At 43.2% G+C, this 23,655-nt stretch overlaps 1 protein-coding gene across 1 annotated transcript in view; it reads left to right on the top strand.

The window, feature by feature from the left end:
• The window catches only part of rab3gap1 (RAB3 GTPase activating protein subunit 1), a 76,052-nt gene that overhangs the window by 9,536 nt on the left and 42,861 nt on the right, over positions 1-23,655 (top strand). Inside the window, 12 exon segments of the mRNA XM_080785485.1 lie at positions 2,207-2,372; positions 3,794-3,893; positions 6,303-6,384; positions 6,544-6,612; positions 9,133-9,206; positions 10,973-11,065; positions 14,083-14,258; positions 15,728-15,841; positions 18,388-18,447; positions 18,450-18,562; positions 20,588-20,621; positions 20,623-20,643. Coding sequence (XP_080641611.1) covers positions 2,207-2,372; positions 3,794-3,893; positions 6,303-6,384; positions 6,544-6,612; positions 9,133-9,206; positions 10,973-11,065; positions 14,083-14,258; positions 15,728-15,841; positions 18,388-18,447; positions 18,450-18,562; positions 20,588-20,621; positions 20,623-20,643 — 1,102 coding nt within the window.

Below are 23,655 nucleotides of genomic sequence, written 5' to 3'. Positions count from 1 at the left end.
CTAAGTTATGCTTTAGCTATTGAAAAAATAGCAGATCTACAAGCTCAACTTGTATAGATCTGACGATTTTTTTTTTTTTATCGTGGAAAATGTGCCTCAAATCTTTGAATATTCTTTCAGAGTTTTCGTTTTTAACTCAAATCTTTGCTTCTGGAGAGGTCCCCTGGAACAACATATTTTCAGATGAGGGTCGGCGACATTATTACCGGTGCATATCATTTTTGGGGTCCTTGACATGAAATATTGAGAACCACATAGAAACATGAGGGTTTTTCAGAAAAAAATACATTAAAAAAAAAGACATTTAAAAAAATTCGACGTCAGGCCTAAATGGGTTAATGTACCACGATGTGCAGTTTTACATTTCCAACTCAAAGTAATCAATCAATCAACCAACCAAAAGTGTTCTTGGACACTTCCCACTACTGCTAGGCAACAGTGTTGATGGTGAACTCCCTGCTGCTGCTGCCGCTGCAGTATGGTGACGTGTAATCATGCTAAATTAGCAACCGGATCTTTTGGGCAGCGTCTGGTTTTAATTATTGTACTCATTAACAAGAAGAGCTGATTAAGGGCCGGCCTTAATAATTACAGAGAGAGGGAGAGAGAGAGAGAGACGTCCAGAGAAGATGCATCTTAGCCCATTTCGACCGAGACCGATTCTACAAAATGTCAGTTTTCTGAAAAACCCATGTTTCTAGGTTCAGTGGTTCTCTAACATTTTCATGTCAAGAACCCCCAAAAATATATGAAATTGGCGGCCGACCCCCCCATCTGAAAATACGTTGTTCCAGCAGGGAACCTGATTGAAGCAAAGATTTGAGTTAAAAAAACGTTCACTCTGAAAGAACATATTCAAAGATTCGTGCCACATTTTCACACATTTTCTAAAAAAATAGCAGACCTACAAGCTCGTAGTGCGGCACTCGGTGCCGCGCTACGAGCTTGTAGGTCTGCTATTTTTCAATAGCTAAAGTATAACATAATGCTTTTTAAAAACACCAAAAGGTGGGTTCCCGCCCAGAATGGGTTAAATGAGTGAAGCCTCTGTGAAACGGGCGCCATTGTTTTTAATAATCGTGTTACTGTAAATCATCGTATCGCTGCGGCTCTGATTGAAATCTCCCCCCCAGTTATCAGTAGAAGTGATTATGGTTTTTAGTAATCACGGAACCGCTTTAGAAAAAAACGTGTTATTGTTGATTAGGGAGAGTTGAGCGATGAAGCCTCCGTTTCCTGCATACTTATTATTTACACCAAGCCGCCTTTTCAAAAATAGAAAACCGGTGGGCGGTAAAAAGAACACTTTACAGCAGTGGCATCGCCTTGCATTCGGTCATTGAGGTAACCATGGCAACTGCACTGTACTCCTGTGTGTGTGTGTGTGTGTGTGTGTGTGTGTGTGTGTGAGCGCGCGCCAAGGTCAACCTGGCCTCAATCACCCCCCGAGGCTTCTGGGTATTGTAGTTCACACACAGCATGGGAGTCAGACTGTCACTGGAGCATAAATAAATAATGCAATTGTTAGGGGTTGTTTTTTTCTGTAGTGAATATGCAAATAATTGCTTTCCATTTGGTATACAAAAACAATCCTTTAACCTCCTCTCTTGACAAGACATGTTGTGTTTTTAACCCGTTTTGGGCGGGAACCCCCATTTGGTGTTAGCATTATGTTATGCTTTAGCTAAAAGTGGCGCGCTACGAGCTTGTAGGTCTGCTATTTTCGAAAAATCGACTGACATAGAAACATAGCTTTTTCAGGAAACTTTCAGTATGTAGAAGACATTTTTTTTAAAATCTGATCTCAGGTCAGAATGGGTTAAATTCTGCTGGAAGGGAAACGAGGGGGGGGGTGATATTTATGCGTGTGTCAGAGCTGTGTGGGGACATTGAGAGTTTGGTGCTGCTTATCATTATGCATTATTTACCATTTTATGAACTTCACATTTTTTATTATTTGCATGATGCATGCAGTCCCCCCGGTCGTCCACCCAGTGGCACTGTGTAGCTGTAGAAAGAACACCCATCTCAACACATTAAGACAGACAGACAGAGAGAGAGAGAGAGCCTGCTCCGGCCTCTCTCGCCCCTGCCCAACAGAAGCACCTGACATAAGCTTCCTTCCTCCCGCTATACTTTTTATTAATGGCCCCCTTCTCTCTCTCTCTGCCCCCCTCGGGTGCCTTCCTGGTGCACACACACACAGCCAGGTGCCCATGTTTGTGCAGATCCAGCAGAAGTGGAGGCGGATGTACGCGGGGGAGTGCCAGGGCCCCGGCGTGCGCTCCGACTTCGAGATGGTGCACCTCCGCAAGGTGCCCAGCCAGTACAACCACCTGTCTGGCCTCCTGGACATCTTCAAGTCCAAGATAGTGAGTATTATATAACCCATTCTGACCTGAGATCAGATTCATACGAGGTTTCCACTGTGGACACACACTGGTCTGATTATAACCCATTCTGACCTGAGATCAGATTCTAAAAAAAATGTCAGTCGTTCTTCGATTTTTCAAAAATAGCAGACCTACAAGCTCGTAGCGCGCCACTCGGTGGCGCGCTACGAGCTTGTAGATCTGCTGTTTTTTCAATAGCTAAAGCATAACATGATGCTAACACCAAAATGGGTTCCCCGTTCAGAATGGGATAAACAGCCAGTACAAACCACCTGTCTGGCCTCCTGGACATCTTCAAGTCAAAGATAGCGAGTAAACAATGGTTGAAAAAGGGGTGCAGTATACTTAGTTTAGTTTTGGTTTAGACTAGTCATTTGGTTAGACCAGTCATTAGTCCTATACAACTACAACCTATCTCAAACCCTCACCCTAAACCTATAATAACCTCCCACAGGGAAGCACACCTAAACCTATAACCTTAACCCATGTCTAACCAGTGACTATAGTCTCGATTGTTTTACTTAAGTAAAGGTACCAATACTGCAATTTAGAACTATACTCCGTTACAAGTAAAAGTATACGGAATTGAAAAAAATGAGTAAAAGTGCAAAAGTATTGGCATGAAAATGTACTTAAAGTACTAAAAGTAAAAGTACTCGTATTGCAGAAGTTCAAAGTCTATTGAAAAAAAAAAAGAAAAAAAAGTCACACAAACCGGTTCCCGCTATACCAAGACTTTGCCTCTAATTCTCACTGTCAGTATCTAGTTTCATAATCCCCCCCCCCCCCCCCCCAAATCATGTGAACTGGAGAACCCCGCCCGGATAGGAGTTGAGGCGTAGTTTGACACATTTGTGGAAAAATGGCTGATCTAAGATCTTGTACATTGGGGCTCTTTTCATTTCTGTTTCAAATACATTTTGCCGGTCCTTGACATGAAAGATTTTGAGAACCACTGACATACATACAGTCTCTCTCTCTCTCTCTCTCTCTCGCTCTCGCTCTCTCTCTCTCTCTCTCTCTCTCTCTCTCTCTCTCTCTCTCTCTCTCTCTCTCTCTCTCTCTCTCTCTCTCTTACATTACATAAGACAATGAAGATAAACCTGTGTGTGCACTCTCTCTCTCTCTCTCTCCTCTGTCTCTTTCTGTCTCTCTCTCCCCCTCTCTCTCTCTCCTCTGTCTCTCTCTCTCTCTCTCTCTCTCTCTCCAATAAAGCTCATTGAATTGAATTGAATTGAATTGAATTGAATTGAATTGAATTGCATGAGAAAACATGTAAGTTTACATTACATAAGACAATGAAGATAAACCGATGTGTGTGCGCTCTCTCTCTCTCTCTCTCTCTCTCTCTCTCTCCCTCTCTCTCCTTTGTCTCTCTCTCTCGTTGTGTCCATCACCAGGGCTGTCCCCTGACCCCGCTGCCTCCCATCAACATCGCCATCCGCTTCACTTACGTCCTCCAGGACTGGCAGCAGTACTCCTGGCCACAGCAACCGCCAGGTAAGGACGGTAGCGTGCTGTTCCCTCGTTGCAACAGAGCTGGTTCCTTGTCGACCTTCCCATATGCTGTTGAAGCGTGTTATATATATATATATATATATATAACACGCCTCTTGATGTTTTGTACTCGTGTACCTGACGAAGACCCACACGGGTCGAAACGTTGTTCAAATAACCCATTTTGACCTGAGATCAGATTCTAAAAAATGTCTTCCACATCCTGACTACATCCAGAAAAAGCTATGTTTCTCTATGTCAGTCGTTCTTCGAATATCAGACCTACACACCGAGTGGCGCGCTACTCACTCGCAGCGCGTTGCATCCTCCGCGAAGCCGCATGCCTCTGGGGGGGGAGGGGGGGGGAGCTGCTATTTTTGGCCATGCAACGGAGCGTGTACAGTAAACCCAGGCATTTACAAGCATAACATTTGCTATGCATCAGCTCGCACTAACGTCTTGTGGTTACTGATATAATCGCCTTGCTCCTCTTGTTCTCTGAACTGTAAAAATCCCACTGGTGGCTTCTTGCCACAGCCGAGCGTTGCTGCTGCTTGCTCCCCAGGGGGGGGGGGGGTTTAACGAAGTAAAGAGGGTTTGATAGAGAAGGCGGAGGCTTGTTTATACTGTAAATACTGTATGTGTGTGCGTATGTATACATATACAGTATGCATTTACAGTACATGTGTGGTGCCATGCCTCTGGGGTTGAGCATATAGGAGGAATTGGGAGTGGGAGGGGAAGGTCAATTCGGAGCCTTGAGCTTTACAGGAAAAGATCCACAGATCCGTCGTCAATTTGTGCTTTTGTTGATTTTCAAAGTGACGATTTGAGATCAGCCTCCGAGCAAATCGATATACAGTATGTAGTACTATCAAAGGTTGTAAAATGGTAAATGGTGCATTTATATAGCGCCTTTTATCCAAGGCGCTTTACATTCACACACATATTCATACACCGATTGCGGCGGAAGCCATGCAAGGCACCAACCAGCACATCGGGAGCAATTTGGGCTTCAGTGTCTTGCCCAAGGACACTTCGACATGTAGACAGGAGGAGGAGGAGCCGGGATTCGAACCGCCGACCCAGGGATAATTGGACGACCTGCTCGATACCTCCTGAGCCACAGCCGCCTTCTATGTTTTTATGCTACCAATTAACCCCGTATGCACATACGATGCACATACAAGCTCACAAAACCGGTGAAAGCTAGCTTACCTTGGTCTCGAGTCTGTTATATCGCTAGAAGCTCCAAATAAAAGCATTCGTATTTTGAAACGAGAGGCATGTTGAAGTCAGAAATGAAGCTGCTATTATATATCCATCAGATCAAAACCACGGAGAGCGCCCTGCGTTAGGAGAGACGAGGCATTCTTTCTGCCGCGCTAACGGCTAATCTATCATTAAGCTAATATGAAGGCAGAGCGAAGCGACGGGTGCCTGAGAGGCTGTCAAAAAGGAAAAAATTCAGAATATTCTTCTCTCGCCTGATTTGTTTTACTGCCCATTATATGAAGAATTAAGACATGTATTATTTTGTAAAATGACAACCATCTGTGCTGACTTTTTCTGGTTGGAGGACTATGAAAAACTGGAATTTTGTTTTAGGAAAGGTATTGTTGCTTTGGCAGACTTTTTATGCAGGGCGTGGGAAATAAGGCAGAATGTTTTGTTTTTGTAAAAGGAAAAAAAACAGAAAAAAGGGGAATAACAACAAAACAAATCTGTTTCTTGTACACAATGCAATATTGAAGCAATGATATGGTGTGTCCTGTAAGTCCATGTGGGCTGGGCGCCTTTGGTGCATGACACAAAAATAAAGAAATCTATCTATATCATTGAGGATGCGCTAGCGTGTACACGTCGCTATGCGATGATGTATCATCAGGGACGTAGCTGACCATCTGGTTGCCCTACTCCTATAGGATATTTGTGCTGCCCCCCCATCCTGGCACTGCATTTCCTCATTCAAATAGGCTATTTTCGCCGTTTGCTAGGACGCTAACACACGGCCGCTCGTCATTACGCGGCGGAGAAATGTGTTATTTTGAGGGTCGGCACTTGGCACTTTTTGGCACATTTGGTTGCCCCCCCCCCCCCTCCTCTCGGCGTGTTGCCCTACTCGTAGTGCGCCTATATACGTAGCGACGGCACTGTGTTATCATTTGACTTGACATCCCTAGACATTTCCTTTTTGGTTATCCACACTTTTCCTGGGCTGTGTGTGCTCCAGTTCCTGTTGATTTCATTGGATATCATTGGTCATCTGACCAGTTTCATTGGCTTTCATTGGATCAAATTGACAGGAACTGGAGCACACACAGCCCAGGAAAAGTGTGGATACTTGAAGTTGAGCCCAAGATGATGATGATGAGGAAAAAAGTTAATTTTAAACAACACTTGCTTCAACAGACTTCGACGCTCTTCTCGGTGGAGAGGTGGGAGGGGTGGAGTTCGGCAAGCTTCCGTTCGGCGCCTGCGAGGACCCAGTCAGGTAAACGAACGCTCACAGCATGAGCGGCGTCGTGTTCTTCTTCACAATGTATGTCTATTTGCTAAGTCTTCTTTCTTGATACCGCGAGGTGTTTTGGTATGAGTGAATTCTCACCACGTCTTCCGTTCTGTGTTTTTTAAACACCTTTTTCCTTGGCAGTGAGCTCCACCTGGCCACCACCTGGCCTCACCTGACAGAAGGCATCGTGGTGGATAACGACGTGTACTCGTGAGTGTGAATCCTGCTTCCTTTAAGCCTGAAGGAATATATTCAAAGATTTGTGCTGCATTTTCACGATTCTTTTCAAAAAGCTCGTAGCGTGGCACCGAGTGCAGCGCTACGAGCTTGTAGGTCTGCTATTTTTTAGACCTGACACTAGATTCTACAAATGTCTTCCTAATTCCTGGAAAACCTCATGTTCCTAATGTCAGTCGTTCTCAAACATTTTCATGTCGAGGTCCCCCTATCTGGAAATATGTTGTTCCAGGGACCCCCCCCCCCCCCCCCCCCCCGATCTTCTAAAAGATTATAAAATTATATCGGCCTACAGAAAAAATAAAAACCTTAAAGATTATCTAGTACACAGCAAGCTAAAAGAAATCAACACACCAGCACGCCAGGGACCAGAATACTTCAAACCCAAACAATTAGTAAAAAATAGAACCACAAAACGCGTCTTGGAGATTAAACAACAAATAACAGCCAGAACCAGCAACTGCATTTATTTAATCACATGTGAAAAATGTGGTTTACAATATGTCGGAGAGACAGGTAAAACAATAGGTACTAGGCTGGGACGACACAGATACAATATTAACAATGCCAAAAAGACAACCACAAGATTGGTGCAACATTTTATGGCGCACGGCATTGGAGCTCTAAAATGCGCTGGACTTCAACACAATCCTAACTGGACAGTAGGACAAAGACGTTTTAATGAAAAACAGTGGATTAAGAACCTCAACACGGATTTTCCTCGAGGCTTAAACATGCCTAAAATTAGATCTTGAACACAAAAAAACTTAAACTCAGGATTAAACTGGAGAAATCTAAAAGTGATTGGATCAGACTTCCTTCGGATACATGGCGAATGCAATTATTCCTTGCATTGTGCCTACACATGTCGCGACCTGCGGTCGCGACATGTGTAGGCACAGTGCACTGAAATCTTTTAATTCCCCCCCCAGAAGCAAAGATTTGATTTAAAAACGTTCGCTCTGAAAGAATATACAGTGTATTCAAAGAATTGCGCCACATTTTCAAGATTTTTCAAACATAGCAGATGTGGTGCCGCGCTACGAGCTTGTAACATAAAAACATAGAAGGCGACTGTGGCTCAGGAGGTAGAGCAGGTCGTCCAATGATCCATGGGTCGGCGGTTCGAATCCCGGCTCCTCCTCCTCCTGTCTACATGTCGAAGTGTCCTTGGGCAAGACTCTGAACCCCAAATTGCTCCCGATGTGCTGGTTGGAAACCTTGCATGGTTTCCGCCGCAATCGGTGTATGAATGTGTGTGTGTGAATGGGTGAATGTAATGCACAATCTATGGAAAACGCCTTGGATAATGGCGCTATATAAATGCACCATTTAGAACCTTCGAGAGTATATATTTCTTTGCTCAGAGGCGATCTCAAATCGTCACTTTGAAATCAACAAAAGCACAAATTGGTGATGGATCTGTGGATCTTTTCCTGTAAAGCTCAAGGCTCCAAATTGACCTTCCCCTCCCACTCCCAATTCCTCCTATGCTCAACCCCAGAGGCATGGCACACATGTACTGTAAATGCATGCTGTATGTATACATACGTACGCACACACATACAGTGTGTACAATATACACAAGCCTCCGCCTTCTCTTAAACGCTTAAAGGGTTAAACTGCATTTAATTTGAACCGCGTCGATAAAACACGTAAATGGAACAAAGAGAACTTCTGACTTCAACTTTGTGTCTTTTTTTGCAGTTTCAAGAAAATAATTATTAGGTAAAGAATGGACAAAGAAACAAATTAAACAAGAATATATACAGTCATATATATATAGTCTATAAGATGCATGGTCAGAATAGAAATGCAATTAGGCAGCATATCGCTGCTGTCAGGCAGAAATCTTGAATGTCCATGTCTCAAAATTATTTTCTATATCAGTGGTTCTCAATATTTCATGTCAAGGACACCCAAGATTATCTGTATTTGGCCCGTCGACCACCATCTGAAAATATGTTTCAGAAGCAAAGATTTTTAGTTGAGTGGGAGATGATGGGGAGATGACCTGGAAGTTGAAACTGAGCTTGTTGAGGTGTTTTAAAGCATTATGTTACACTTTAGCTATTGAAAAAATAGCAAATCTACAGGCTCATAGCGCGGCACCGAATATTATATATTATTATTATTATGAAAATGTAGTGCAAATATATATATTCGTTCAGAGCGACCGTTTTTACTTCTGGTTCAGTTCTGCTTCATGTTTTCAGATGAGGGTCAGCGGCAAATTACATTATATATATTATATAGGTATATTCAATTGTTTGAGAACCACTGACATAGAAACATAGGGTTTTTCAGAAAACTGTCATGATTTAGAAGACATTTTGTAGAATCGGTCTCAGTCAAAATGGGTGAATTGGCCCGTGTGTGTGTGTGTGTCCTGTAACCTTGACCAGTGTAGGGCGAGGCACTGCAACAGGCCCTCTCTCTCTCTCCTCTGGTGTGATCTGACCATATGTGTTCTCTGTGTGTGACCCACGGCAGAGACCTGGACCCTCTCCAAGCACCGCAGTGGTCAGTGAGAGTCAGGATGGCCGAAAACCCTCAGTGCTTATTGGGTAAGCTTGGTCTCCTCTCCATGTGTGGAACAAATGATTCACTTGAGGGAGACATTTCTCTGTTGGATATTATTATACTAATGACATATACTGTTAAAATAAATAACTTTCAATCTCTTCTCTCAGCCTAGCGATATTGCAATAGAATTTCATTGAATGTTTATTGTAATATGAAAAATGCAGCCTTTTTTCTTTTACTTTCTGTCTTTTTTCTTTTTCTTTCCCGTATTGTCTTGTTAGTTGAGTTTTTGTCTGTCTGTTCTTCCTTCAATAAAAATTAAGTGAAAAAATAAAAAAATAAAAAACTTTCGCACACCTAGAATGTAAAAATGTATTGCGTATATGGCAAAACACGTGGACGTTAACAATACAAAACAAGCCTGCACACTAGTGCCAACCTGCTCCGGTACAGGAGCAAAGATTTATTCAAGAAGAAGCAACGTTTCAGTTAAAAGTTGTGTTTTCTAACATTTAGATTTCTTTTGTGATTTCTAATAATTTGACGACCGGGTCATCGATGAACAGGAGATACAGGGCTCCATTTTCGTCACCGCTAACCCCCTTATCCCTAAACTTCTTTGCCTCTTTTTTTTTTTACTATTTTGCTAAACATTTTTGAATCGTTAAAATGGCCAGTCTACAAGCTCACAACGTGTCAAAGTAGATTGGCTAGTTGAACTATTCAAAAATGTTTTGCAAAATAGTAAAACAAAGGCAAAGAAGTTTAGGGATAAGGGGATGAGCCCTCAGTCTCCTACCGGAGAGACTCTGCCGGTCATCTAATTACTGGCTTTATGAATGCGACTACGACTATAAAATCTCTGGAGCACCCTCTGGCCTAGCGGTCCAGGCGCATATACCACATAATATAGGCACATGCCTGACGGTGTGTCGCGGGTTCGAGTCCCGACCCCGACGACCTTTGCTGCGTGTCATTGCCAGTCTCTCTCTCTCTCTCCCCGTTTCCTATCCAGTGTTTTTGTCGACTAAAACTAAGACGAAAAATGTTCGTCGACTACCTTTTCTCACTGACAAAAACTAAATGAAAACTAAGCTATGATGACTAAAACTAAGACTAAATGTGTTGACAATTTCGTCAACAGATTAAAAAACTAGACTAAAATGTTAGGAAGGGACTATAGTGGACAAGAGATCCAGTTATAAGTCTTTTTACACTTGGTTGCATGCTGAAAATAGCAGATCTGCAAGCTCACAACCGCGACACGTTGTGAGCTTGCAGATCTGCTATTTTCAGCAAGTGTGAAATCAGTCATTTACGACGGCCTCGAGGCCCGCCAAAATACAATTTAGTCGACTAAATCAACTGTAGATTTAGTCGACTAAAATCGTATGACATTTAGTCGACTAAAACTAACATTCCAGGTGACTAGAATATGACTAAAACTAAATGAAGTTTTATTCCAAAGACTATATGACTAAACTAAAATAGAAATTTGCTGCCAAAACTCAACACCCGAAGGGGCTTCAGGGCTTCAGAGGCGACTGTGGCTCAGGAGGTAGAGCAGGTCGTCCAATGATCCTTGGGGCGGCGGTTCGAATCCCGGCTCCTCCTGTCTACGTGTCGAAGTGTCCTTGGGCAAGACACTGAACCCCTAATTGCTCCCGATGTGCTGGTTGGATGATTTCCGCCGCCATCGGTGTGTGAATGCGTGTGTGTGAATGGAATGCACAATCTATGTAAAGCGCCTTGGATAAAGGCGCTATTTAAATGCACCATTTAACCCTTCCTCTCTCCTTCCCCACAGGTGACTTTTTGACCGAGTTCTTCAAGCTGTGCTACAGGAAGGATTCCACTGAGGAGATTCTGGGGAGGGGGCTGACCGAGGAGGAGGGCAAAGGTCAGGAGTTTACCTTTTTGGTCGAGTGTATTTTACCCCAACATTTCCGTATCGGGGAAACCCGAAACCACTCACTTCACACGGGTGTGATTTTTGTAAACGAATGTCAGTGTTGCACAGTGTTCGTAAGTGAAAATGGTTAAGTCTGTGTGTGGTTGTGGGTTTTTAATAAATATTTAACCACTGGGATGAATTAACAAGAGCTTGTTACTGAGGTCCTGTCCGTACTCCATACTAACAAGGATATGTTGTAAAACAAACATTTCTCACACATTTCTCTAGCGACCGAAATATGGGGCAAAAATAAATCTAGTATTAATGTAAACTGTACAATTTCAGAGAAAACAAAGTACCAAAACCAGGCGGTTCAAATGCCCGTTTATTTTATTTTTTTTTGGAGGCTGCTGGGAGAAGGCAAAGCGCAAACACACCAAATCCACGTCTTCGGGCTTCTATAGGATAACTAAGTATATAGTACAGGAAATATATGGAAAATACAGTTGCCTGGAATTGTCTTGAGGGGAAAGTGTTGAAAATGGCCTGTACAGTGATGGCCACCATTGACATCCTATAAGGCGATATTTTCTAAATGTCCTTATGCTTTTTAAGTAGCATGTGACATATCAAACTAGGAGGTTTTTTTCATGATGCTGAATCAATTTCCGAGCATTAGTTTTGCACAAAAAAAAACCTCCTTGGGCTAAAAACGGACAAATTTGAGTTCTGAGTACGTTTTTTTTTTTTGCAATTACTTTGAGGTCAAGTTACATTATTACTGGTCTAATATGTAGGTTAGCATTGAATCAACTGGAGATGGCGTCTGCTGGTCCCTATGTTACTGTACATAGTCCACGCAGTGTCTGCACTTTAACCCATTTAGGCCTGACGTCGAAATTTAGAAAATGTCTTCTAAATCCTGACAGTTTTCTGATTTTTTTTTCTGTATCAGTGGTGCTCAATATTTCATGTCAAAGACTCCCAAAAACTATATGTAATATAGCCACCGGCCCCCATCTGAAAATATGTAGTTCCAGGAACCCCTCAGAAGCAAAGATTTAAGTTAAAAACATTTACACTGAAAGAATATTTTTAAATTATATTCAAAGATTTGTTCCACATTTTTGCGATAAAAAAAAAAAAAGTTTCTGTGTTGTGCATTGCTTTATTTTCTTCCCCCCCCCCTTTTTTCTTCCTATGGTCACATTCCTATTTTCTTACTCGAAAATATTATTTTTTTGAAAAATATCCATGTACGTGTAGCCAAGGCCTAAATAATTACTACGTTGTTAAAGACACATTTGGAACACAAGGTTATACATTTCCATTTCAAGTATCTGTTTAGAACATTTCAACACGAACAAGGTTTTCACCTGACAGGGCTGACAGCGACGATAATGAATTCAAATTGAGTCTGACACCCTAAATGCATACGTTGCGCAATTAAACAATTATGTCCGTCTTTATGCACATGTATTAAACACATTCGGAATAAGGAACCAAATCAAGCATACAACCACCTCGGCTAATTCTAGGCATTAGGCATCAGACACGTACGTGCCGCATTTCCTGAGATTATGGTGGAAGTGTTTTTTTTAATTGGCAAATTGTAATAACTACTTGTCAAACTGTGCAGGGTAAAAAAATGGATCGAATGACTAAACTCTGTTTTTCTCCATTTAATTAAATGGTCTGGTCTCCACTGTTGAAGCAGTAAACTGCAGATACTTTTCAGGTGTGTGTGTGTGTGTGTGTGTGTGACTGTGTGTGTGTGTGTGTGTGTGCGTGTGTGTGCGTGTGCGTGCGTGTGCGTGTGCGGTTGACCAGTGAATGGTTGACCATCACTGCTAGGGCCGTAAAAATCTTCTCTTATGGGGGTCCGTTGGATAATTGGTGTCCATACGGTGTCAATTTGGGGGTCTATTCTAAATGCAAGTCTACACGTATGTGTGCAGCATCAACATGTTTGTTTAGTCATGCGTGTGAGAGCAGCATATGTGCTTCTCAGCTTCAGCTCTCTCTCTCTCTTCTCTCTCTCCTCCATGGCTCTCTGTGTCTCTCTCCTCTCTCTCTCTCTCCTCTCTCTCTCTCTCCTTCATGGCTCTCTGTGTGTCTCTCTCTCCTCTCTCTCTCTCTCTCTCTCTCTCTCTCTCTCTCTCTCTCTCTCCTCCATGGCTCTCTGTGTCTCTCTCTCTCTCCTCTCTCTCTCTCTCCTCCATGGCTCTCTGTGTCACTCCAAACATGTTGCTGTAAAAAAAAGAAAATGATACAAACATGACGTTCAGGAAGAAGCAATTTACCAGTCAGTCGGTTCAGAATTATTTTCGGCCATTCATACTGAGTCAGACTATATTATTAGTCGAAAGAAATGTCAACGGCACAGAGGGTGGTAAACGGTAAAAACTCCTGGCGACTTGCTTATACATTGTGGTCCTGCTGTATGTATGCAATTCATCAACACGGCGTAGAAAGAAAGAAAGAAACGACGAAAGAAGGAATCATACACTATATAAAGTATACGTGACCAATCTGTGCCCGGAACGTCGGGTTACATTTTAAGCAGCCGGTAGGCCCGGTACTACCTGTGCCAAGACGTAAAGTTTACGTCTTTTTTATATATATATATATATATATGGCACCTAGATATACTGACAATTAGACTAAAATGTTAGGAAGGGACTAGTGGAGACGAGATCCAATATAAGTCATTTTACAATTAAGTTTCATGCTTAAAAATACGGATCTACAAGCTCGCAACTCGTCGCAGCGCTACACAGCGTGTGCTTATAGATCGGCTATTGTCGGCATCTAAGTGTAAAAACAGTCATTATGAAGACATCAAGGCCCGCCAGAATACATTTCAGTCAACAAAATCAACTGTAGATTTAGTCGACTAAAACCCTATGATATTTTAGTCGACTGAAACTAGACTAAACACTGAAAGGTTCCAGGTGACTATAAAATGTGAAATGTCGAAATTTTTGCTGCCGATAAAAAACAACGTTGTTTGTTTTTGGCAGACGGCGGCGGAGACCTCAGCGCCGCCCTGTCCAAGCTGACGGAGCCGTCCTCGGCCGTGCCCGTCCCCCGGCTGTCCGTGTCCCACGTGTTGCACAGCGCCCGCAAACGCATCCGGCGCCACCGCCGCGTCGACGAGTCTCCGCTCAGCAGCGACGTCCTCAACTCCATCCTCCTGGTGAGTGAAGCGCCCGCCATGATGATTAACGCATTTAAGGCCTGACGTCGGAATTCAAATTGTCTTCTAAATACTGACAAGTTGTCTGAAATTCCTTAATGTTTCTGTATCGGTGGTGATCAATATTTCACGTCAAGGACCCCCAAAAATGTTATGTAATTGGCCGCCGACCGCCATCTGAAAATATGTTGTTCCAGGGACCCCCTCAGAAGCAAAGATTTGAGTTAAAAACGTTCACAAGTTAATAGCGCGGCACTTGTATATCTGCTATTTTTCAATAGCTAAATTATAACAATGCTTTAAAACACACAAAAGGGGTTCCCGCCCCAAAATGGGTTAATTAGGCCCGTCCCGATTATTACATAATCGCAAATTGCGGGAGATAATGGCTATATAGTCCAAGCAGCCGACAGGCTTCTTTTGTTTAAAGTATAGGAACATTTGTTCTAGTTTTTTGGCTCTGAAAACCGGCAGAAAATCGTCGACCTATAATAAGGCACCGCATCCACGACGTGTTGTGAGCTTATTCTCTCCACGCAAGACACGGGCATTCGGAAAGTGCGATTCAGGCTTTTTTATGGCGGAGGGGCAGGGGGGGTGCCCAGCTGAGCAACTGAGCAACTGATGCTGAATGTGCACCTCAGTGTCGGACCGGTACCACCAAGCCATGGCCCGTCCTGCTTTCTAATCAGCCCCAGCGGCTCGCTGCCCCAGTAAATTAACCCATTCTGACCTGAGATCAGATTCATACGAGGTTTCCACTGGACTACACACTGGTCTGATGAACCCATTCTGACCTGAGATCAGATTCTAAAAAAATGTCAGTCGCTCTTCGATTTTTCAAAAATAGCAGACCTACAAGCTCGTAGCGCGCCACTCGGTGGCGCGCTATGAGCTTGTAGGTCTGCTATTTTTCAAAAGCTAAAGCATAACGTGATGGTAACACCAAAATGGGTTCCCGTTCAGAATGGGTTAAACATCAGCGCTCCTGGGCTCCGGACCAACTTATTATTTTTTCTTTCTGCGTCCAGTGTCCGGTGTGCCTAAACCTTTTTCCATTTAGTTATCGTAGGTGCACCAAGCACATAATTGAAGGTGCGCCCAACAATGGGCACGGCACTAATTCATTTTTATTAAGCATTATAATTTGACAGTTTTGTTGTCAGTGTGCCTGTGCACATTATGTTAATTTTATAACACATTAGCACAGAGACATTTATTGTTCAAGTGAAGTTGACAGAACAACTAAAATTGGGGATAAAATGTTTAAAATGACTCGTTATCTTAAGTTATTATTAATATCGATTAACTGGACCAAATTTGTGAGTTTTCAAAACAATTACACCCCCCTGTGTCATTCAGGTAATTTGTTCCGTGCGTGTATGTGTGTGCGTGTGTGCGTGTGCGTGTGTGTGTGTGTGTGTGTGTGTGTGTACGTGCGCGCATGCGCATCCGTGCTTGTCTCTCAGTATCTTTTCCCAGACGCAGCTGTGAAGAAGTCGTCAGAGAGCGGTGGCAACGACAGCAAGGCGACCAAGACGAACGCCACCGGGAGGAGTGAGAACGAGAAGGACTCGGACTATGTACGTCTGTACGGTTTGTGAGGGGGAGGAAATAAAATGCTAGATTATATATGCGAGTATGGATAGCTAGGAATGGCATTGATTGAAGGCAGCCAATGAGTCCATTTCAGTTGGCCTTTCATCCTAATTACGTACAGCTGTGTATTTGGTCGGTCAAAAATAGTCAACCTGTATACACTGTGATTTTAAAAGCAGAGGTTCTAATCCTTGGTGTCTTCATAACCAGCCTCAAGCGTACGTACTGTACTGTACTGTACTGTACTGTACTGTACTGTACTGTACTGTACTGTACTGTACTGTACTGTACTGTACTGTACTGTACTGTACTTGTACGTCTATGCTCCAGAATACGGTTGCGTGACAAATCGTTGTCTTTTCAAGCAGCATTGAGAGCTTCCTTCCATGCTCCAGATCACATGTCCCTATACACGCTGTATTTTTTCCCACGCAGGCGTGCTAACGTGCTAAGACGCTAACAGGATTACTATTACGTGTTGGCACTGCAGCTACTACCAGAAGGTGTAATGCGGGTTAACCCATCTAGACCCTAGGCCGATTCTAAAAAAAAACGTTCGCTCTGAAAGAATATATATTCAAAGATTTCTGCCGCATTTTTACTATTTTTCAATAGCGGAAGTATTTTAGTATATAGCTAAAGTATACCAAATGGGGTTCCCGCCCAGAATGGGTTAACCCATTTAGACCGAAGAGGCCGATTCTATTTTATTTTTTAAATACCTCACGTTTCTGTATCGGTATCAATATTTCATGTCAAGGACCCCCTAGAATTATATGTATTTGGCCTGCAGACCCCCCCATCTCAAAATATGTTGTTGCAGAGGGACCTCCCCAGAAGCAAAGATTTGAGTTAAAAACGTTCATTCTGAATAATATATATATTCAATGATTTGAGGCACATTTTCACTTTTTTTTTTTTCAATAGCTAAAGTATAACATGATCCTTGAAACACCAAAAGGGGTTCCCGTTCAGAATGGATTAAAATATTGTGTCACTCTGCAAATAAAAATAAAATATTAGGTGATTACATTTTGTAATCGTTCTCTAGTGGATGTAACTTCATAAATATATCAGTCGACGTCTGTTTTTTGGTAAGGTGTCACTTTCCATTTTTTTGTGGCTATAATTCAAAGATATAACAGATAGCACAAGCTTGAGTGTATTGCTCTGCGAGTTTGTACACCTGCTGTTTATGAATATCTTCTGAAAAGTCTTCTGTTTTTGAATACATTTACATTTTTTAACACAAATCTTCTCTTCTGGTGGCCCAAATACATACATAATTATGCATTTGGGGGATCCTTCGCACAAAAGCGTATGAGAACTACTGATTTAGTTTAGTAGAATCGGTCTCAGTGGGTTAAAAGAGTGAGGCTTTCTTTTTTCGTAATGATTTTCACAGGAAATCCTTACCTTCCTCTTCATTACGCCTCTCGTCTTTAGCGTAAATAAAAATAACGTTTTTGCTACTCGCCAAAACAAAGGCGGGTTGTGTCATTAGAAAGCCTACTTTCCTTAGTGGACGCACTCTGAGCCCCCCCCCCCCCCCCCCTCGCCCACCACACGTATAAACGGTACTTTTTGGCCAGAAAGGGATTTGTTTTCACCGGAGGAAAAATATTCTCTGGGAAATATCGTGCATCAGGCGCAGTGGAGTAACAAAGTGTTTTGTTTCCGGTGGAAACAAAAAATCCCCTTTTGGCCAAAAAGTACCGTTTTGTCCGTGTGGTGGGGGGGCTCAGAGTGCTCCCACTAAGGAAAGAAAGTAGGCTTTCTAATGACACCAACCCGCCTTTGTTTTGGTTGAGTAGCAAAAAACGTTCTTTTTATTTTCGCTAAAGACGAGAGGCTGGTCTGCATTCATGCGAGCGGCGGAAGTGGAGAGTAACATAGCTCTAAATGCCAAACGCCTGATGGAGGGGAAAGGAACTGGTTGGAATAACGTGTTCCTTCCACGCGCTATACGTCCAACCAGGGAAACTCCCCCCCCCTGTCAGGTGTAAAAGGAGCAACTTGGACACTCAGGGCATGAAGGAAGCATGAGTTCAAGTCCGTTGCTCTCCCCCTTGTCCCCCATATATGGGGACTAGGTTGGTGGAGGGTGTGTAGAGCCCAGGATCACATTGGATGATTGACACAGGGGGGAAAAATGGGTTACAAAATTGCGGGATAAAAAAATATATAAAAAAAAATAGCTCTAAATGCAACGCATTAACCCATTCTGACCGGGCACCCATTTTGGTGTTAGCATCATGTTATGCTTTACCTATTGAAAAATAGCAGATCTACAAGCTCATATCGCGCCACCAAGTGGCGCGATACGAGCTTGTAGGTCTGCTATTTTTGAAAAATTCGAAGAACGACTGACATTTTTAGAATCTGATCTCAGGTCAGAATGGGTTCATCAGACCAGTGTGTGTCCAGTGTGGAAACCTCGTATGAATCTGATCTCAGGTCAGAATGGGTTAAAGCTATGGACCAGAGCTATACTCTTCACTGTGCTCTCTCTCTCTCTCATCTCTCCAAGAACCTGTTCAACCAGCTGAAGTCGGCGCCCAGTGACAGCCTGACCTACCGCCTGGCGCTGTGATGTCTGATTCGGTCAACTTCTACCATGGAGGTGTCCGGGCCCTCGCTCACCTCTGGCAGGAGTTTGTGCTGGAGATGCGTTACCGCTGGGAAAACAACCATCTGGTCTACGGGTAGGCCACACACACACACACACACACACGCCCGGCACTATGCCCATTTAAGCTTTTATTTCGGTGGAGGAAGGGCCCCGCCTCCAGTCGCTGTCGTTAGCACGGTGGTGGGGCATAACTATGATTCTCAATTTGGCTCCCAACCTCCCATTCTTTTCAATATAACATAACTTATTATACAGTAATAAAACCTCCAGGATTCACGGAGGAAATGATAACTGCACACTCCTCAAAATATGCAACACGTCGATGACCTGACTGACTTCGATGATAACGTCTTTATTCTGCTAGCCCATTCTGGGCGAGAACCCCTTTTGGTGTTTTAAGCTTTCTGTTCTACTTTAGCTATTGAAAAATAGCAGATCTACAAGCTCATAGCGCGCCACCGAGTGGCGCGCTACGAGCTTGTAGGTCTGCTATTTTTGAAAAGTCCTGAAAATGTGGCACAAATCTTTGAGAATATATATATATATCAGAGCGAAACATTTTTAACTTAAAGCATTGGCTTCTGGTGTGGTCCCTGGAACTACATATTTTGAGATGGGGGTCCGTGTGGCCCAATAGAGATAATTCTGGGGGTCCTTGACATGAAAAAGATTGAGCACCACTGACATAGAAACATGGGTTTTTCTGAAAAATGTTGAACACATTTTTTTTTATCGACCTCAGTCCAAAATGGGCTAGTTTAACTTTTTTCTTTTATAATGTAAAGAATGTATTGCTGTATTATGGAAGTGAGTCAGTCCTTATAGGGAAAGCTTTTCAAGGAGCGCGTGGCTATTCTTTCCTGTGCTTTATCTCACCATTAGCCAGCACCTCTCGGGTGTGTATTATATACCAGCATCTTATTTTCTTTTAATTCCCGGTATGAAGTATGTTTTTGTTTTTGTTTTGGCAGGGCTGACCATTTTTTTATGTAGCCTACAGGAATTGACACAGGAAGAATGCAATGCACTCTCTCTCTCTGTGTGTGTGTGTGTGTGTGTGTGTGTGTGTGTGTGTGTGTGTGTGTGTGTGAGTGTGTGTGTGTGTGTGTGTGTGTGTGTGTGTGTGTGTGTGTGTGTGTGTGTGTGTGTGTGTGTGTGTGTGTGTGTGTGTGTGTGTGTGTGTGTGTGTGTGTGTGTGTGGGGGGGGGGGGGTTATGATGAGACAGACGATAACATTTAATGCATATTTGGCAGTAACGTCTGACTGTCTGTCACCTGAGCCTATTTAAAATAAATCTGCCCTTTTTATACTGAAGTAAATGTGTAAAATGATGATAGTTTCACTATCGTGACCCACAGCAGAAGCCTATAGTTATCGCCCACTTATATAGCCTTAGAGTATATATATGAATAGAGACGGCACCCCGAGTTCTCCTCCTCATCCACTTGCATTGAGTTGCTCTATAAAGCGCACGAGGCGATTTCACTCCTCCTTCCGGGTATAGGAACAGAGTGCATTCTGGGACGGATTGGGCCCAAACTCATGAACGCGCTGGTCCGTTGACTATCATTGCACGCGTTCACGTGCGAAACGGTGTTCACGTGTCATCATGAACGAAGTGCGCAATGATATAGTCAACGGACCAGCGCGTTCATGTGTTTGTGGGCCCACGCTGCAATACCAAATTCGGCCACTATGTCCATTTCGCCTCAGGGTTTTTTCCTCCGGGTGCTATTAATGCTATTATATGCTCTAAGGTTATAGCCCAGTTATCGTGCCATTGGTGTTGATCTACTACGGCAATTAATAAATGTTACACACCTGTCCCAGATGACCTGTATATCTCCTATTCCCTGGCCTGTCCCAGATGGCATTTCTGGTCAAAAACAAGGTTTATTCCACGGCCCAGAGCAGACTCTGTTCATGCTTTGTATTAGACTCTGTTGGCTCCGTTTGATAAACAGGACGTGACCTAGGGCATTAACTTCTAGTCATTTTTACTAGTTGACTAGTTGTGTTAACTACCTATTATTTAAAATAGTCACCACACCTTCTCTCTCTCTCTCCCTCTCCTTCATACTCTCTCTCCCTCCACAGACTGGCTGCTGGCCCCCCAGACCTCCGATGCTGGCCTGCTGCATCAGAAGCTACAGGTGACCATCATCTCTCTCTCTCTCTCTCTCTCTCTCTCACACACGCACACACACGCACAGACAGACGTGCCTCTCTGCGATTATATGACTGTTTACTTCCTTCTTAATGAGCGTTGTCAGCCGCTGCTTGTCTTTGTAAGGGGCATATGTCGAGAACACAACAAAAGATAAAGACCACCGTAATCGCTCGCTATAGCAGAGGACAAAGACGCAGAGAGAGCTTGGAAGTCGACTCCAATCTTTTTTCCCCATGGCTGGTTCTTAAAAAATAAACAAACTGATGACACCGTTTCTCTGTCGGGCTCTGTCGACTATCTCCCTCCCTAGCTTGCATTTTGTAGACGCGCCTTTAAAGGTTCACGAGGTTTAATTGCCTCTCACTCATACTTGACACGAAACAAACAAGGTAACCTTCATTTGTTTGTTGTTTTGCCTGAATTGATTCTTCCCAAACACGCATTTTGTGCAATATTGAACCAATGGAAAGTAGTAAAAAAAAAACATGCATTGGACAAAACCTCTTAACTCCATTGGACCATCAAACTGTCTGCTAAAACAGCCAACTCCACCACCTCTCTCCTTCTCATGCACAAGCAATATAGCTAAAGAGACCGAAACCCCAATGACCTTGGGATACATCACTGAGGATACATATTACGACCTTTGACCCTATATGGGGTCTTGGCTCCAAAGGAGTAATATATGTTGTGGCTGTCAAGGATCACAAACCAATTCAGGCAAAAAGTTGTACATTTATTGAGAAATTCACAATATTCACAGGGCAAGCATGTATAATATATATATATTATATATATCTTCAGGGTGGCCAATGCTAAAAATAACAAACAAAACCACCCCCCAAACCTACCTAGAAAAGAAACGAAAATTACAATCTAGGCTCCCTGACTAAACATTAAACAATGTTTCAAAACTGGGGCACCAAAATAAATAGCAGCACACCCTTACCATAATACAGCTTCCCTTCTTTTAACACAGTAAAGGGGTTTGGGATACTTAGACAGCGGTTTGCGTACAATGCTTACTAGGTTGGTCTGTTCTCTAAACACACAGTAAATAAAGAAACCTCAAACTATAAGCAGGTAAGGCACACGGCCTATACAGACACTACCCTATAGCTACAGACTGGGTTCAGCAGCACAGGTGACGGATGGCAAGACTGACGAGGAGCTTCTCCCCAGCCTTTTATACTGGTGGCTGGTTGATTGAAAAATGAGGCCCAGGTGTGCCTCCAGACACTAAGCCACTCCTCCAATCCAACCCTCCAGTCATCATGCAGCACTGGAAAACACTGACAGTGAGATTAAACACAACCACAACAACACTAAAGGCCACATAGGTCCCGTAACAATACAATAATAAGGTTTTATTCATTTCCTTAAAAATGTATATTTTTCATTTCAGTTATGAGGTTTACTCACCGCGTGCACAGCAGAGATATACTGTACATTTTCAAAAAGCAACACATTATCACAACGTTGCTCCAATTCCCTCGCTGTTCACTGTCATGTAATTACAATAGAGGTGGGGGCGGTGGGGGGGGGGGGGGGGGTGTAGTGCGAAAACCTCAAACCGCACATATCATCTGATAACAGATGGCGGCACGGAGAGGAATCAACGTCTTCCCACGCACAAATGTATCACATTTAGGCCTGATGTCGCTCTGAAAGAATAATATATTCAAAGATTTGTGCCGCATTTTTACGATTTTTTTCAAAAAGTAACAGACCTAACAAGCTCCGAGTTTCAATTTCAGGTCAAGGAGCCCCAGAATTATACGTAATTTGACCCCGGACCCCAATCTCAAAATATGTATTTCCTAGGGACCCTCCCAGAAGAAAAGATTCAAGTTAAAAACCTTTCGCTCTGAAAGAATATATATTCAAAGATTTGTGCCGCATTTTTTTTTTTTACATATTTTTCAAAAATAGCAGACCTACAAGCTCTGAGCTATGAGCTTGTAGATCTGCTATTTTTCCAATAGCTAAAGTATAACATAATGCTTAGTTAAAACACCAATAGGGGGTTTCCCCCGCCCAGAATGGGTTAAGCTGCTATTTGAAAATAGAGGCTTGAGCGTAATAATGCGGGGCTGGAACATCGTCGAGTATACGCGACGATTACTCGAATCGTCTCACTTTCAACGTGAAGGGCTTTCGCAGCAGAGGGCGGGGGGAGGAGGAGGGGGGGGGAATACATCACATGAAAAAGGATTTATCATGAAACATGCGTAAGCTAAGAACGTGAACAGTGGAATATCTATTCTATATAATGTGTTGGTATAGTTTGATGTAAAGACTTATATGTGGAGGTTGGGAGGGTGTTATAATCTGTCTGTGTTGGTTCTTTTCCGAAAGTGCGTCCCCCCCCCCCCCCCCCCCCTGATTCTGCCGCCCACAGCTCGACCTGTGGGAGAGAGAGAGAGAGGAGATATAATAATAATAATAACCCTTTTAAACCTGGGAACGATTCTACAAATGTATTCTAAAAATCATGATCGTTTTCTGAAAAACGCCGACCCCCCATCTGAAAATATGTTGTTCTAGGGACCCCCCCCCCCCCCCCAGATTTGAGTTAAAAACTTTGGCTCTGAAACATTCCGAAATATATTTAAAGATTTGCGCCCACATTTTCACGATTCTTCTGCTTTTTAATTTTTCAATAGCTAAAGTATAACAATGATTAAAACACCACAAAAAGGGTTCCCGTTCAGAATGGGTTATAAAGACATTCCAGAGACAAGGCAGGGCGAGGAGGAGGAGGAGGAGGTAATATCTCTGTGGAAACGTGGGAAGAGGCTGTGCAACGGTGGAGATGGAGAGAGAGAGACAGAGACAGAAGGGGAGGGGAGGAGGGGCTGGGACGCTTTATCTGCAATCATCTCAATAACAGAAGACGCTGAAGGCACAGACACAGAGCTGAGAGTCTCCCCGGCTTCAGGAACTCAACATGGTCTCCCTTTCGCACTACCCGCCTGTCTCCTTCTCTCTCTGT

Source organism: Protomyctophum bolini (assembly GCF_963924005.1).
Source record: "Protomyctophum bolini genome assembly, chromosome: 16".
NCBI lineage: Eukaryota > Metazoa > Chordata > Actinopteri > Myctophiformes > Myctophidae > Protomyctophum > Protomyctophum bolini.
The sequence above is the reverse complement of the archived record's forward strand: the minus strand, read 5'-3'. Positions and strand labels throughout refer to the sequence as shown.